At 42.8% G+C, this 16,493-nt stretch overlaps 1 protein-coding gene across 2 annotated transcripts in view; it reads right to left on the reverse strand.

The window, feature by feature from the left end:
- The window catches only part of LOC146577727 (protein NLRC3-like), a 620,451-nt gene that overhangs the window by 178,896 nt on the left and 425,062 nt on the right, over positions 1-16,493 (reverse strand). The window contains exons 1-2 of one of the 2 annotated variants that reach the window (XM_085268222.1): positions 13,249-13,430; positions 11,312-13,137 (exon numbers count right to left, since the gene is read on the reverse strand). In XM_085268222.1, coding sequence (XP_085124348.1) covers positions 11,312-13,137; positions 13,249-13,381 — 1,959 coding nt within the window. In that variant the 5' untranslated portion in view covers positions 13,382-13,430. Of the gene's footprint in view, positions 1-9,024; positions 9,202-11,311; positions 13,138-13,248; positions 13,431-16,493 lie in introns of those variants that run through there. The other variant, XM_085268219.1, reaches the window with a different exon arrangement.

Here is a 16,493-nt window from a genome sequence, read left to right on the forward strand (position 1 = left end):
TCTTCTTATTGTTTGTTTACTTGCACTGCTGTAACTGGAGCCTCGTCATCTCATATCTCTGTATACTGGACTGTCTGTAGCGGAGATGACAATAAAGTTTACTTTGAGTTTGGCAGCGAGCAGGCGCACCGAGGGCTCTCGCGCTCACTTTCGTGTATAGAATTTCGAAAAAACATTGGTGCAAATTATAAGTCTGTATCATGATGCCTGGTGTTTTTGTGTTTGTTGGTTTGTTTTTATTTTTCTTTATTTTGTGAGTTGGTTATTAGATGCTGCTCCAGCCGGTCAGACTCATCTGGCTAACCTAACAGCAGTCCTGGCCAGGCTAGAAAAATATGGATTGAGAGCAAACAAAAACAAATGTGAGTTCTTCAAGGATGCCATTGAGTATTGTGGACACAAGATCGACAGACATGGGCTCCACAAAACCGAGGACAAAGTTGAAGCAGTCCTGAAGGCACCAGACACTAAAAATGTGAGTCAGCTACGTTCATTCTTGGTCTTAATTAATTATTACCACAAGTTTCTACCAAACCTTTCAACAGTCCTGCACCCGCTGAACTCTCTGCTGCAACAAAATGTCAAATGGAAATGGACAAACTATGAAGAGGCATTTAATTTAGTTAAGTTAAACAGCTCATTACATCAGAGGAGGTTCTGACACACTTTGACCCCAATCTACCACTTCGCCTCGCCTGTGATGCCTCACCATATGGCATTGGTGCCGTGCTATCTCACAAAATGCCTGATCGATCCGAACGACTACTTGCCTTTGCCTCAAGGTCCCTAAATGCAGCCGAGCACAACTATACGCAGATAGACAGAGAAACACTCAGTCTAGTGTGGGGAGTGAAGAAGTTTAATCAGTATTTATATGGACGACACTTCACCCTGATCACAGACCACCGACCGCTGGTGTCCATCTTTAACCCTCAGAAAGGTATTCCAACCATGGCTGCGGCACGCTTGCTTGGGCTTTGTTCCTGGGTGCACACACCTACACCATTGAGTTCAAAGGGACAAAGCTACATGGAAATGCAGATGGACTTTCACGTCTTCCACACATGCAACCCACCGAAGAAATGACTGCTCCAGCTACTGTGTTTCATGTTACACAAATGGAACCCCTACCTGTCACAAGTGCTCAGGTGAAAAGAGAAACGAGCCAAAACACAATCTTGTCAAACGATCTTACTGTGAATGGTTGGCCGTCCTGTAGTGACACTCAGTTCTCTGCGTACTCCACCCACAAAGACCAACTATCCGTTTGCCAAGGATGTGTCATGTGGGGAACTCGTGTCATCCTGCCACCCAAACTACGTACAAAGGTACTGGACTCACTGCACGATGGACATTTGGGTGTTAAGATGAAAGGTCTTGCTAGAAGCTATGTTTGGTGGCCAGGCACTGATTGTGAAATGGAGAATATGGCTAAATCCTGCATTGTTTGCCAGCAGACGCTGCGCCAGCCTCAAACAGCACCTGTACACGCGTGGGAGTGGCCATCTGCTCCATGGCAACGCATTCATATAGACTATGCTGGCCCATTTATGGACCAAATGTTCCTGGTTGTGGTTGATGCCCACTCAAAGTGGCCAGAAATCTTCCCCGTAAAGCAAGCAACAGCTGCCAGCACGATCAATAGTCTTTGGTCACCGTTTGCACGCACAGGTCTGCCACAACAGCTCGTAAGTGACAATGGTCATCAGTTTACTGGAGAGGAGTTCCAGTGTTTCCTTAGGAGTAACGGCATACGACATATCACTTCAGCTCACCATCATCCTGCAACAAAGCTGAACCAGCCAGTCGCACAGAGGGGAAACCGCTACAACAGAAAATTGACAATTTTTTTACTGTCTTACCACTCATGCAACAACTGGACACACACCTGCAATGCTCTTCATGGGATGAGATCTGAGATCACATCTAGATTTGCTGAAACCAGACATTCGCAAGGATGTCCAAGATAAACAGTCTTCCATGGTGGAAGCAACAAGAAACAAAACCAGGTTCTTCAATGTTGGACAAAGAGTTCTCGCCAGAGACTACAGAGACCCAAGTCAGAAATGGCATTCTGGCACGATTCGTTCACGGACCGGACCGCTGATATACACCATAAATGTTGGAGCCAACTTAGTCTGGCGTAGACATGTTGATCAGATTCTAGATGCAGAATGTCACGTGGTTCCAGAGCAACCTGAGAGGACACATCTACACCTCAAGATTCAGAAGAGTTTGCCCTCGCTTCACCACCTGAGGTTCAGGGTTTACGTGAAACCACCAATGTTCAAACACCTGAACTTTCCACACAGAGCACTATGGACTCTGACCAAACAGGCAGACGTTACCCTGAGAGAAATCCCAGAGCACCTCAGAGACTGAACTTATAGGTTTCCAGTTCATTTTGTAAGGAAAGCAGTTAAAATGTTTAAGAGGAAACAACCTACCTCTATGTTGTAAATCACTGAGTAGGTGTCATATTTCAGTTTAAGTACAATCTTATGCTTATGCATAAGCTTATGCTAGACGAGTCCAGAAGTACAGAAACCTTGTGTACAGCGTTGGAGATGAAGTTCTTCTCTTGAACGTGAAACGTGGAAGGAAGGGAGGAAGACTTGATCCAGATTTTTCAGGACCCTACACCATTCAAGACATCGCTGGCAAATGTGTGAGATTAAAAAAACACGGAAGGAGCAACTTTAAGAAATCACTACAGCATTGACCATATCAAGCCATACAGAAGAAGCCACCATGTAAATATCAGTGACAAGTAAAAATACCCAACTCGCAGTCAGACAGTGAACAGCAGCACAGACCTGAAGATGCCTCCCTGCCATCCTACTGCTAACCCTCAGTGCCAGCAAAGTCCAGAGGATTCATTCTGCACCCAAAACGGCTGACACAAGGAGTTTAATTGTGTTCCAGGACCAGAAACGCGTGAACAAGAACTTCCCTCCCGGAAACAAAGCTTAGAAAATGAAGGTGACATAGTGAACAACTCTTTTTGACCAGTTGGTCATTTGTTGCCAGTTTGGCGTTGCAACTTAATTGACTGTTGCATGACTTTGTTTGCATTTTGCAGTCTTCAACTCATATTGGATATAAAGAAACATGCAACGTGCACTGAGCTTGTGGAAGTCTGGAAATGGATCTGCCTGTCAGTAATTTTCTCTTTTGCCCACCCGCTGTACCTTTCCTATTTCTCTGCGTGTAAATGCATGCCTATTGTATTGACTTTTTCCTGTTGTGGCCCGTCGGCCTTTACCAAGCGTATCCACTAGAAATCTCATGCATGCCTAAGCTAACTTATCATATTTTTCTTTTAGTAAAGAGGCTATGGCGTGCAAAGGATACTGGGCGCTTGGAGGCAGCTGTTGGACCATACAAGTTATTTTTCGAACACTGCAGGGGTCACGGTGGCTTTCTGATGAGGTAAGAGAACTTATCATTATTGATTCTGATTTCGAGGTTCTGCTCCTTCTGAAGCATTTGCAGTGCAGAGACCATTAATAGTTTAAAATGTGCGAGTAGGTGGGGGGTTTGTATTGCAAAACTCTGATAAGGTTTCACCCATTCACTTCAATAGGAAAAAATGTTATCAACCACAACACAGATGTTGTGACATCATAATACCCAGTTCCAGTATATGCAGAAAGAACCTTTATCAGCAATTATATTCCTTTAGATGTTTTTGTGTACAGCACTCAAGCAGTTACTTCAAAAATTGTTGCTGTTGTTGTATAAACTCAGATTTTTCAAAACAGGTCATTGATGCATATCTGCACCGTGTTATTGACAGACGAAAGGTAAGTAAGAAATGTCATTTACCTACTAATTTTGAAATTAAAAAAAAACCTATTTACTGTTCTCTAACATTTTTGTATACTTGTGCAGAATGCTGCACACCTGCTCTGTTCAGTAGTTGCAAGCTCGTTGTTTTCTGGGCAGTTCAGATGCCTCAACAAGGTATGTTGAAAGCTCAGAAGTGGTCCAAACAGTTGACTCCTTTCTGTTGCTGAGGAAAGAGTTCGGTTCCTTTAAAGAAGACTATATTTGAAAACACCCTGAGACGCATGGTACCTAAGTAAATCCAAATTACTCTGCACTTCCAATCCCACAGATGAAGTTCCCAGTTGAAGACGTGGCTGTGCCCTGTGAACTTTGGTACACACTGGATTCTTGTGGTATGTGTTCATTTTGTTATTAATTTGCATAATTTGTTGTGAAGCAGTTTCTTGCACAAAGTGTTATTTTTAAATAAGTTTTCAGTGGCACAAACAATTGTAATTTTTAATTTAACTTTTTCTTTAGATTGTCAACATCTCTGCACAGAAAATACTGCTCATAGACCCCATGGGAATGAAGGTGTTTATGACAGGAAAATTCTGCGCAACTGGAGGTATGTATGATACTGAGGTGTTATTCTTAGATTAAAAAAAAATCTTGTTTCATTACAAACACTTTTGTTCAACTAGGAATTTTCTGAGGATGAGAGGGCATGAAGACACCATGGAGTGGCAGTTACAGACTATGCAACACAACAAGCGACAGGATTCCTGCAGTTGTGGAGTTTTACTGTTAAAGGTAACCCTTATTCAAATGATTCAGTTTCTTGTTAGCTAGAATTAAGACTTTAAGTGAATTTAAGTGAAGTGAAAGTTATTTCGGTCAACAACAACAAAGATGATCATTTTACATAGAAGTACTTAATCATACAGTAACTGAAAAAGGAATAGGCTGAAGCCTTGTGGCTTATAATTATCCTATCCTTTACCTAATTAAGACTTTACATTCTAATTATGATCAATCTCACAGTTTGCAGAACACTACCTTGATTTTGGAGAGGTCAGTGAGGTGTCAACCACTACAGAGCCAGTTGTGCTGGAGCGAATGCAGATAGCTTGCACCCTACTTGAAAATCGAGGTAAGTCCAGTAAAGTCCTTATCACGTTAGTGCGTACTTCCAATTTAAATAGTGCTTTTCAAACAGCACAGTACAAATAGTGCTCTTCAAACACTTTCAGATAAGACCCTTCTCAAAGTCTAATTTAGACTAATTTTCCAGGAAGTATATTTGGAAAAAATGTACTATTATTTTTTAATTATTCAATAAATAATGTTTGATTAAAACCTAACTATGATTGTGTTTCAGGGAACGCTGAGGACTACTGCATTGTTTGCTCCATGTTAGATGCTAACGCTGACCGCAGCATGATTGAAATGGTAAAACAAAACAAAACAAAAGAAACACATAAGTCTTAGTATCATTACTTGCCAATCATAATTAAAATGTTGAGTAATAGTATTCACCAAACAGAATATGAGCCATTTATTTTTCCTTTCCAGGTGCAGTGTGAATCTTGCCAAAGATGGGCACATTTTGCATGTGAAAAATATAAAGAGAGCAACCAAGAATATAAATGCCAAAAATGTAGCCAGAGTCAGACAGAGACTGTGCAGAGACTGTAGAAGGACAGAGCAGCAGCAGAGCAGTCCAGATACACTGATGATCCTCTGTCAGATCCAGAGGGACACACAGGGATGATGCTGGACTCTACATTGTGTCTGACAGTGGAGCTGTTCTCAGAGCAGTTCACTCTGCAGCACTGACAGTCATCTGCACTTCTTCTCATTCCTCTGTCAGTCACTGCTGGATGAAGCTCTCCTCTCCACCTCCCAGTAACATGGCCCAGTCAGAGCGTCTCTACACACAAGCTGCTGCTGCTTCAACCTCTCTGGATCATCAGGACACAGCTCCTCCTCTCTCAGCACACACACCGTCCTGTTTACCATCATCACCTCCACCTGCAGAGAGAAGAAGGAAGAGCAGAGGAGATAAACGAGTGTTTCCAGAGACTCTTCATCAGCTGTCAGTCAGTGATGCAGCACATCCAGTATAAAGAGCAGCAGGGACTTCAGTGCTGGGACTGTACTAGGACTCATTGTTGCTTCACTTTTTCTAATCTTTGGATTTTTATTGAAGTTGATGAAAATGTTTTTCCCTCCTAGTTTGAGTTTGGACTTTCATTCATTAGAAGAACCTTGGTGTGTCCACTCTGAGCTCTGTAGGAACCCCAACAACAAGCCCAACAATCCAGATGGACGGTTCCAGCTGTTAACTGGAGGAATTCCATCCAAACATCTGCTCTCACTAAATTCTTCCTCACCTACAGACTGTGTTCTTCACTGCTTTAAACTTGGAAATGAATGCAGTCATTGGTCTGCGTGCTGCTTTGTTCAGAGAGCTGATTGGCTGTTGACAGTGTTTGATCAGAGCGTGTCAGCCGTTACTATGGTGACCATAAAGGTCAGAAACAGGAAGTGTTTGTGTCCAATCCTGAAGCCTGTCACCATTCTCCTCTCACAGCTTCACTGAGAAGCTGCAGCTTTACAGGAAACACTGGATCTTTGTTTCATACTGACTGTGTTTAGTACAATACTGCTGACAGCACCACCCACTCACTCCATCACTCTACTGACCTCAGAGTCTCCAGTCTGTAGTCTGGACTCTGCTGAAGATCAGACAGCTGCTTCACATCTGGATCCTTCAGGTTGTTTCCCCACAGGTCCAGCTGTCTCAGATGGGAGGGGTTGGACTTCAGAGCTGCTGCCAGATAATCACAGCTGATCTTTGACAAACCACAGCCCCTCAATCTGTATAAAGAATGAAAGATGTAAGTTTATTAGACAAAGTGTGAGCTTGAAATCATTCAGTGTTTCATCATCTGTTCAGAGCTGAAGAAGGTTCAGAATGTAGAAGTTTAGAAAATGGAAACTCCAAACAGCTGAAGCCAACAGGAAGCAGCTTCAAACAGGAAACTGTGCAGAGTTTCAGACTATATGTCCTGATGCAGCCAGTTGGACTTTGGAGATTTGAATCTTTGTTCTGTGACTAAGTCCTTGAATCATTTCTTCCAGTTGGTCCAACAAGACAGACTAAGTGTTGGACATGTGTTGTGGCTCCATTAGGGGAGCTTCTAAATGTGATGTGATGGCCCCTCTGGGTCTGTCAGGTCACAGGACTGAAGAGAGCTCAAACTGGGCACACAGTTGTTCCAGTCTGGACCAAAGACTATATACTGGGACTGAGGGACTGCTTTGACTGCACCCACTGGGACTTTTTAAAGGCTCATGTTCTCACTTAGATCATCGATTTCTACTTACATTTCTTTCTGGGAAAAATGGGGATTACTTTGGAAACAGGAAGTATTTTCCCCAATAAGCAGCCCTGGATTAGTAAATCACTCCAACATGTTCTCAGGCAGAAGAAGCTGTCTTGTTATGAGGGAGAGAAGAAAAAGATTGAGGCACAGAAACTTGTTGAAAGAGAGATAAAGCAGCTAAAATCAGGTGTAAAAGTAAAGCAGAGGATGAGCTGAATAAAGGACACTCAAGGCTGGCTTGGAAAGGAATGAAGTCCATGGTGGGGATGCAGAACAAGGAGCAAAGATGAATGTGATGCTGAATCAGCAGAAGACTTGGACTCATTTGATTCCAGCTTTGATATCATTGATTTCAATGAAGAGCTTTGTGATTGTAGCAAAGGGCTGGTAGCTCTGAGAGTCCCACTGATGAGGTGTTTGTGTGGAAATCTCTTAGTGGGACCAAAGAGAGAAAAAGCCCTGGTCCTGATGCTGTGGGAGGGAAATGATTGAAGTGTGCTGTGAGGAACTGACTGGGAGATTTTCACACATTTTCCAGTCCTCCTTGGAACAACAGGAAGTTCCCAGCATATGGAAACAAAGGTTAAGTGTCCTATGGCACTCAGTGATGATGGTGCTGTGGCCCCACCACCTCCACCTCTTTGTAAAGGAACTAACTGTAATCTGAAGCTTCAAATGGGACTAAGACTTCCTCCACTAGGTGGCAGTGTCTGATGAGAAAGTGTTAGTGGAGCTGGCCTGGAGTCAGAAACAGGAAGATGCAGGATTTGGGCTGAAATGGGGAAAAGTGGTTCGCACTAGTGCCTTAAAGCAAGAAGGTTGTAGGTTGAAGCTTGTTGGCCTTTCTGTGGAGGTTGGATGTTCTCCCACAGTCCAATGAAATGCTGCTTAGGTTGATTGGTGCTTCTAAATTGGCTGTAGGTGTGGATGTGAGAGAGTGCTTCTCTGTCTCTCTCTGTTGGCCCTGTGATGGACTGCTCACCTGTGCAGGTGGACCACGCCTCTTGCCCTATGACAGCTAGGGCACAGGCTGCAGCCCTGTGAGCCTAAGCTGAATAAACAGTTAGCAAAAATGATCCATAGATGGCCTGAAATCCCCCAGTTAGCAGTTTGGTAGATAGCTATGACATGCTAATCCCATCCAGCAGCTGTATTCTACCTGTAAGCTGATCCCTGCTGAGCCAAAGCACTTTTTCATATACAAATTACAACCTTTAATAGAAACCTATTGGTCAGCATCTTATTAGCCTGCTGTTAGCTTCATTCCACAGAAAACTGAGAGAAACTAACAGAGTTGATAAAGAATAAAGAGAAATGTGCTGATTTAAAGCCTTTGAAGTGCTTCAGATGATCTCTGTCCACTTCTGTCCACTCATTCATTCATGTAAGCTTTCTAATGCAGCTTTGATCTTCACAGTCTGCTTCATGAAACTCATTCTAACCCTGAATGTCAGAGTGTTCCTCCTTCTCTTTCCCATCATTCATGCTGGCAGTGGAGGAGATTTGGATGTTGGACTGTGTTTTGGATGATGTGTGTATGTTTGTGTTGGACTGCTGTCTGTAAAGCAAACGCACATTTTGCTTCTGATTTCAGTGTCAGACAGACTTTAAGGTGGAATGAAGAGTTGGAGAGTTTCACAGTGAATTATCCAGTGGAGGATTTTTCTTCTTCTTTGAAGGTTTGAAATGTGAACATTGTTCTGCTGCAGTCAATGGACTAAACCAGAGAAGAAGAAAACAGACTTTACCATGAAGATCCTCAGTGTGGATCAGTATAATATCAGCCTGATGTCTGCAGTTTAGTGTCAGCACAACTTTCACATCATATTCATCTCAGCACAACTAAAACATGCTGACTGACCCCAGAGTTTCAAGTCCACATCCTGGACTCTCCAGGAAACCACACAGATGCTTCACTCCTGAATCCTGCAGCTTGTTGTTGGAGCTCAGCTCCAGCTGTCTCAGATGGGAGGGGTTGGACTTCAGTGCTGCTGCCAGATAATCACAGCTGATCTCTGACAAACCACAGTCACTCAATCTGTATAAAGAATGAAAGATGTAAGTTTATTAGACAAAGTGTGAGCTTGAAATCATTCAGTGTTTCATCATCTGTTCAGAGCTGAAGAAGGTTCAGAATGTAGAAGTTTAGAAAATGGAAACTCCAAACAGCTGAAGCCAACAGGAAGCAGCTTCAAACAAACACAACAAGAGAAAAAACTCTGAATGTTTCACATTAAAGTCGTACATTTATCATAAAAACAGGACAAAGACTTGAAAAAGTCGTGTTTTTCCTTCCAGGAACCACAAGGCTTCACTTTTAAAGGTGAAGTGTGAAAGAAATGGACATATTTGAAGTCCAACACCTTTTTCCAGTCACATTATTAAAGCAGACAAACTACAAGCTCATTTTCATTCCAACAAGTCATCTTCTGACCTGGACTAACAACACTGGTCTCTATGTGCAGCTGGCTGTGAGACCAGTGCTCAGGGAGCGTCTACAAAGTGCAACACTGAAAGAACATCACACACTAGCTGTGTCCCAAAACGTCGGCTGCATCCTTCGGAGGACCCGGTATTCGCGGTCTACGTGGGCCGGGTCCTTCAAAGACCGAAAAGGCTGGAAGTGCGAGGCTGTGAAATGGGACGGTCTAGCCTTCAGATTTGCGTCACCGCTGTCTTTGTGGAGTTTAATAAACTCGGCCGTCTGCTCCTTGCTATCTAAAATATAACAGGACACTGGCGTAAATTCTCGACCGTCTCACACTTCTGTTTAATCAGTTTCCTGTTTAACGTTTATTCAGCTGTGTGAAAATCCCGGAGGAACTTTGATCTCAGCCAAACCGATTTACTCCGGAACAAATAAAACACAGAAAAAAGGCAAACAATTACATTTTTAAGTTATCCGAGTGACTTATATATCGTGTTTCACCTGAGTAGCGAAAGAGCGGGGTCTGAAAACGATGAAGCCGGGCGTCCGCTGCTCTCGCCGGCTGGAGTGACCATTGAACCCCCCGGCTTGCTAGCGAGCGGGTGGGTAACAGACGTCTCCGAAAACGTCGGCACACTTTTGCAAATATGCGATGTCTTGATAAACCGAGCAGATATTTGAAGTTTACACAGCTACTTTCTCGCCTGAAAATATGTTAAAAGTTTATTTTGTGACCCAGAAAGATTAATAAGAGTAATTTGAAAACTTAGTAGCTGCCGCCATTGTTGGCAGCTGAAATTTGGCTGGGCCGCGCTATGAATTCTGGGATATGGTGGGCCACGAAGGACACACCCGACGAATCCTTCAAATTCGGGGAAATGAAGGACGCATTTGTGCATTTGCATGCGCAAAAGAAGACTTCACACACAACGGGCTCTGTTTAGACTCAGAGCAAAGAATATTGTTTGACAGACGACCCTTAATATGAAGACTTCGGACTTTACGTTTCCCAATTTTTGCTTTAAGTTATTTTGTTATTTACATAATAATGTAGATAACCTAATAATGATCCTTATTGCTGTTTTAGAGGAGCGGTGCTTCAAAGGATAGCTGCAGATTTCTCTCAGAATCTGTAGATTATACAGTACAAATAAAATGTTCACGTTTCTCCAACGTTGTCTTCCCAACAGTTTCACTGACATCTACACAGGATGGCCAGGAAGCGTTCGCGATGTCTTATCGGGCGCTGATAATTGGCGTCTGTCTTGTGTTGGTGACGTAAAAGACGGATTTAATGCGACATGACCGTTCAAACAGCAGTCGCTTTCTAAAACATCGGATATGTATCGGATTCAGTACCACATACGAAAGTGACCCAGGTCGGATTTGAAAATATCGGATTCGCGACGTTCACACTGTCATAGCATGATCGGATATGGGTCGCATAGGGTCAAAAAAGTCAGATTTATAAAGGTCAGAAAAATCGGATTTGATGCGCTTTCGCCTGCAGTGTGAACGTAGCCTTACTCTCAAATCCTCCCTAATAACAATAACATAATTACACTTTAGCCACAAGAGGGCAGCAGCATTAATACAAGTCACATGTATATAAAGGTACAGTGATTATACTACAGTGATTTTGACAAAAACAAAACAGAGGTTCATGGCAGTGTGTTTTCCATAACATACCAACCAAATTAAATAATAAAAACTTTATAACTTACAGAGCTTTTTTAGAGGCTTTGACCACTGGCAGCAGCCTCAGAAGAGCCTCCTCTGAAGCAAAGTATTTCTTCAGGTCAAACACATCCAGATCTTTTTCTGATGACAGTAAGATGAAGACCAGAGCTGACCACTGAGCAGGAGACAGTTTATCTGTGGAGAGACGTCCTGAACTCAGGGACTGTTGGATCTCCTCCACTAGAGAACGATCATTCAGTTCATTCAGACAGTGAAACAGATTGATGCTTTTCTCTGCAGACAGATTCTCACTGAGCTTCTTCTTGATGTACTGAACTGCTTCTTGATTGGTCTTTGAGCTACTTCCTGTTTGTGTCATCAGGCCTTGCAAACGAGTTTGATTAGTCTTCAGACCCAAGAGAAAACGAAGGAACAAGTCCAGGTGTCCATTGGGGCTCTGTAAGGCCTTGTCCACAGCACACTGGTAGAAGTATTTCTCTGAAGATTTTCTTGTTTGAAACACCTTCCAAGTTGTTTCTTGCTCTTCCAGCAGATTGAGTCCAGAGTTGATGAAGGTCAGGTGGACATGAAGAGCAGCCAGAAACTCCTGAACACTGAGATGAACAAAGCAGAACACCTTGTTCTGGTACAGTTGTTTCTCCTCTTTAAAGATCTGTGTGAACACTCCTGAGTACACTGAGGCTGCTCTGATATCGATGCCACACTCTGTCAGGTCTGGTTCATAGAAGATCAGGTTTCCTTTCTGCAGCTGATCAAAAGCCAGTTTTCCCAGTGACTCAATCATCTTCCTGCTCTCTGGACTCCAGTGTGGATCTGTCTCAGCTCCTCCATCATATTTGATCCTCTTGACTTTGGCCTGAACCACCAGGAAGTGGATGTACATCTCAGTCAGGGTGTTGGGCAGCTCTCCTCCCTCTCTGGTTTCCAGCACATCCTCCAGAACTGTAGCAGTGATCCAGCAGAAGACTGGGATGTGACACATGATGTGGAGGCTTCGAGCTTTCTTGATGTGGGAGATGATCCTGCTGGCCTGCTCCTCATCTCTGAATCTCTTCCTGAAGTACTCCTCCTTCTGTGGGTCAGTGAACCCTCTGACCTCTGTCACCATGTCGACACACTGAGGAGGGATCTGATTGGCTGCTGCAGGTCGTGTTGTTATCCAAAGGCGAGCAGAAGGGAGCAGGTTCCCTCTGATGAGGTTTGTCAGCAGCTCATCCAATGAGGTGGACTTTCTTGTTTCAGTCAGGATATTAGTTTTGTTGAAGTCCAAATTAAGTCGACACTCATCCAGACCATCAAGTATGAACACAACCTGGAAGTCTTCAAGCCTGCAGATTCCTGATTCGTTAGTTTGATTAAAGAAGTGATGAACAAGTTCCACCAAGCTGAACTTTTCCTCTTTCAGCACATTCAGCTCTCTGAAAGTGAATGGAAATATGAACTGGATGTCCTGGTTGGCTTTGTCTTCAGCCCAGTCCAGGCTGTATTTCTGTGTTAAGACTGTTTTCCCAATGCCAGCCACTCCCTTTGTCAGCACTGTTCTGATTGGTTCGTCTCTTCCAGGTGAGGCTTTAAAGATGTCTTCTTGTCTGATTGTTGTTTCTGGTCTGTCTGGTTTCCTGGATGCTGTTTCAATCTGTCTGACCTCATGTTCATCATTGACCTCTGCAGTCCCTCCCTCTGTGATGTAGAGCTCTGTGTAGATCTGATTCAGGAGGGTTGGGCTTCCTGCTTTAGCGATGCCCTCAAACACACACTGGAACTTCTTCTTCAGTTGGGCTTTAAGTTCACGTTTACAGAGTGGAGCAAATATTTCTGAAGGTAAGAAATTCAGAAACAAATATTATATAATAAATATCATAGCCTTTCAGTACCCTGAAAGGATGAATGTCTATTGGTCCATTTCTTGAGCTATTAGGAAAGATCAATATTCAGTCTTTAGAGAAATTCTCTTACTGCTCTGCAGATGGTCAGCCATCTCATGCTGCTTAAGTCTCCTCAAGAAGTGGAGTGTGATCTTCAGAAATGCTTCTCTGCAGCTCTTTCTTTCATCTTCATCCTCACCTTCAAACATCTCCTCATCCTCCATCTGGCTCTTTAAAGTTTCTGGGTGATCTGGACTCAGAAGCTTCTGGATCTTCTTCAGCTCGTTCTTCACAAACATGGTGATGTTGTCCTCCAGCCGCTGGAAAAGAAAACTATATGAATTACCCAGTGGTAAATGGACTGGTTCTTATATAGCTCTCTTTGATACTCTGTGCACACAAAGCATTTTATACAACATGCCTCATTCAACCAAGCACATTGTTCTATGCTTAAATACTTTCTTTCACACTCTGATGGATGCATCAGAGGGCAGCTTGGGTTTAGTACGTTACCCAGTACATTTGCCAGCCAGGGTTTGATTCACAAACCTTCTGACTAGTAGCTGACCTGCTCCCCTCCTGAGCTACAGTCACCCCAATCTGACTGAAATCATGGAGCCCAAACTCTGATTTATGTTGGACACACTGACAATCCTCTGGTCCACAAAGTGCAGCATAGAGGTGACTGAAAAGAACAAATGTAAACGTAGTACTACAAACCATAACCACAGAGTCCAGGTGTGTTTGATGCTGCTGTGCAGACTGACCAGTGGAAACCTCTGCTCTCTGCTGGTCCACTCTGTGGAGGAGTAATGTATAATTAGCTCATGTTATGTCTGTCCACACACAGACACAAGCTAAAGGTCCATGAAGTGATGTTTGGATGGGTTCAGTCAATCAGATGACTGTCATGGTGGAGCTTTGCTAGTCCTGCTGATCCCACTGAGAATGAACAACTCAGTTTCCAGATGTCTGTAGTTTTCTGCTCAGTTTCTTTAGTCCCAACAGCTCTTACCATCTCCTGCATAAAGCTTTCCCTCCATGCTCAGATGCCCTGGAACAAGGTGCTCTCTTTATATCAGTGACTGGTTTAAAGTGACAACTCGCCAAACTTTGTGTCAGCAAAAGTAGTTCTAATGTTTCTTACATTTATTACATTTTTACATTTTTACACACACAAATCAATGAACGCAAAAACATGAACTTTCCAGATATTTTGTTTTACAATGTTACAAAACTCAGTTCACAACTACACAGTCTGATTTACAAGTACAAAATATTTATGACCACAGTTTGAGCCGATGTATGTCCCGAGTCTGTGGACTCAGTGGTTTTGTTTTGATTGTTATTGTCTTTTGTTACAATTTCATTCTGATTAAGGTTTTCTAGTTCTGAGGTTTTGGTTTCTGTGTTCCCTCTGTACTGTGTTAGTATTGTGTCTCTGTGTTCACTTCCTGTTTTATTTTGACAGTGCCATGTCCTATGTTAGTGTGTCTACTTTTGCTTCCCCTTGTCTGGTTATGTCCAATGAATCCTGCTGTGTCTCCCTTTTCTCATTCCCTGATGGCTCTTTTGTGTATATGAGCCCTTTGTTTTCTCCTGCTTGTTGCTGGTTCGTCTGTGTTGTCTCCCCGTGTCTCCGTTTAAGGTTTCAGGTTAGTTTTTTAGTTTTTTCAGTAGAGGTTATCTTAGCTTCTGCACAGGCCATCTCCACTGCACTTCACCGTTTCAATAAAGCTCACTCACTTCACAGCAGTGTTGGCATCTTGGGTCCTTTATTAAATTCAACATGGCTCGCCCCGCTAGCCGTGACATAAGATGTGAAAACAATATCCAAAAAACACGAGAGACAAACAGGAAATAGTTTTAAGGTGCAGGGCCAACAAACTGAGTCTAGCCATGAACTCAGAGTTGATTGAATTAGCATTTTGAATTGGCTGATCTGAGTTACTTCAATCAAGTCTATGTTCACTTTGAGTTAAGATTATACGTGATTGATGGAAAAGAAAAAAGCCGTCATCAGCAACTGATTCTGATTTAGCAGGTTTTCAAATCTAAACGGTACCCATCCCTAGCTGGCTGTAGTTAAACCTTTACTTAAAAAGCATCCCTAGACCCAGCTGTCTTAGCTAATTATAGGCCAATCTCCAACCTGACAATCCTTGAAAGAGTAGTTGGGGGGAGACAATCAGAGGGGCAGTGTGATGATCTTTGATTACAAACTACCGCAGTCAAGTCATTAAGGGAAACAGGATCAAACTGCTCTAAGACAGCTGAGCACACAGGAGAAAGACTCGGATCTGAGGCAGCAGTCGGCGAGACAAGAGCCCTAATAGACAGAAGCTTGTTGTTAAAAAATGCTAAAAAGAGTGACGCTGAAAAACTAGTTCATGCATTTATTACTTCCAGACTGGACGACTGTAATTCATTATTATCAGGATGTCCTAAAAACTCACTGAAAAGCCTTCAGCTGATCCAAAATGCTGCAGCAAGAGTCCTGACAGGGACTAGAAAGAGAGCAGATTTCTCCTGTTTTGGCTTCCCTTCATTGGCTGCTCCTCACATACAAGGTCTTAAATAATCAGGCCCCATCTTATCTTAATGCTGCACCACAACACCTGATCTCTGGTTTCCTGACCTCTTCAATCCCACTTTAATACTTGACTAAACTCATTTTCCTGTTTAGGTGTTGAGGCAAAGCCGCCCATCTACAATGCAGGCAACAGCAAACAGAGCTATTTTTGATTCCCTTTGGGTTTTTTCTACTTTTGTGCTACAAAATGTTCAAGCTGATTAAATTCATTAGAATAAAAGTTCAGATAATTTTCTCATATTAATGTTGGAGGTAGAAATTCAGGGAACTTTGCACAAAAACTGGCAGAAATTTCCTTCAAAAATGGCGTTTTTACTTTAATACTGTGAGTACATTTCAGAGCCTGGACTCTTTTACCTTTACTTGAGTAAAGAAGCTGAATCAGTATTTCAGCTTTAAGAGGGTATTTTAACACAAACATCAGTCCTTCTACTTAAGTATGTTTGACACTTTGTTTAATCATCATTTTTAATGATCAAATATAATTATGTTTGTTATTTGTGGATTTTAAATGTCCTTGACAGAGACAGATGATGATCATTATCCTGCACTGTGCTCTCAGGTTTGGTCGAGCTAGCACAAAGAATGGCTATGTTGAACTTCCTCCTGGGATCTACACTAAGAAGTGAGTCCAACATTAGCAGGGTCTCGTTCCTTTATCTGGATTCACTTTAGCATTCACAGTCACGTGAAGCTTGTTATTAACTCGATAAGTCAACCCAGGGTTTCAGCTGAGCGCTCAC

The sequence above is a fragment of the Mchenga conophoros genome, linkage group LG3 (assembly GCF_057382185.1).
Source record: "Mchenga conophoros isolate Kocher_MC1m ecotype Shallow Benthic linkage group LG3, M_conophoros_male_GT1.1, whole genome shotgun sequence".
In the NCBI taxonomy this organism is placed as follows: domain Eukaryota; kingdom Metazoa; phylum Chordata; class Actinopteri; order Cichliformes; family Cichlidae; genus Mchenga; species Mchenga conophoros.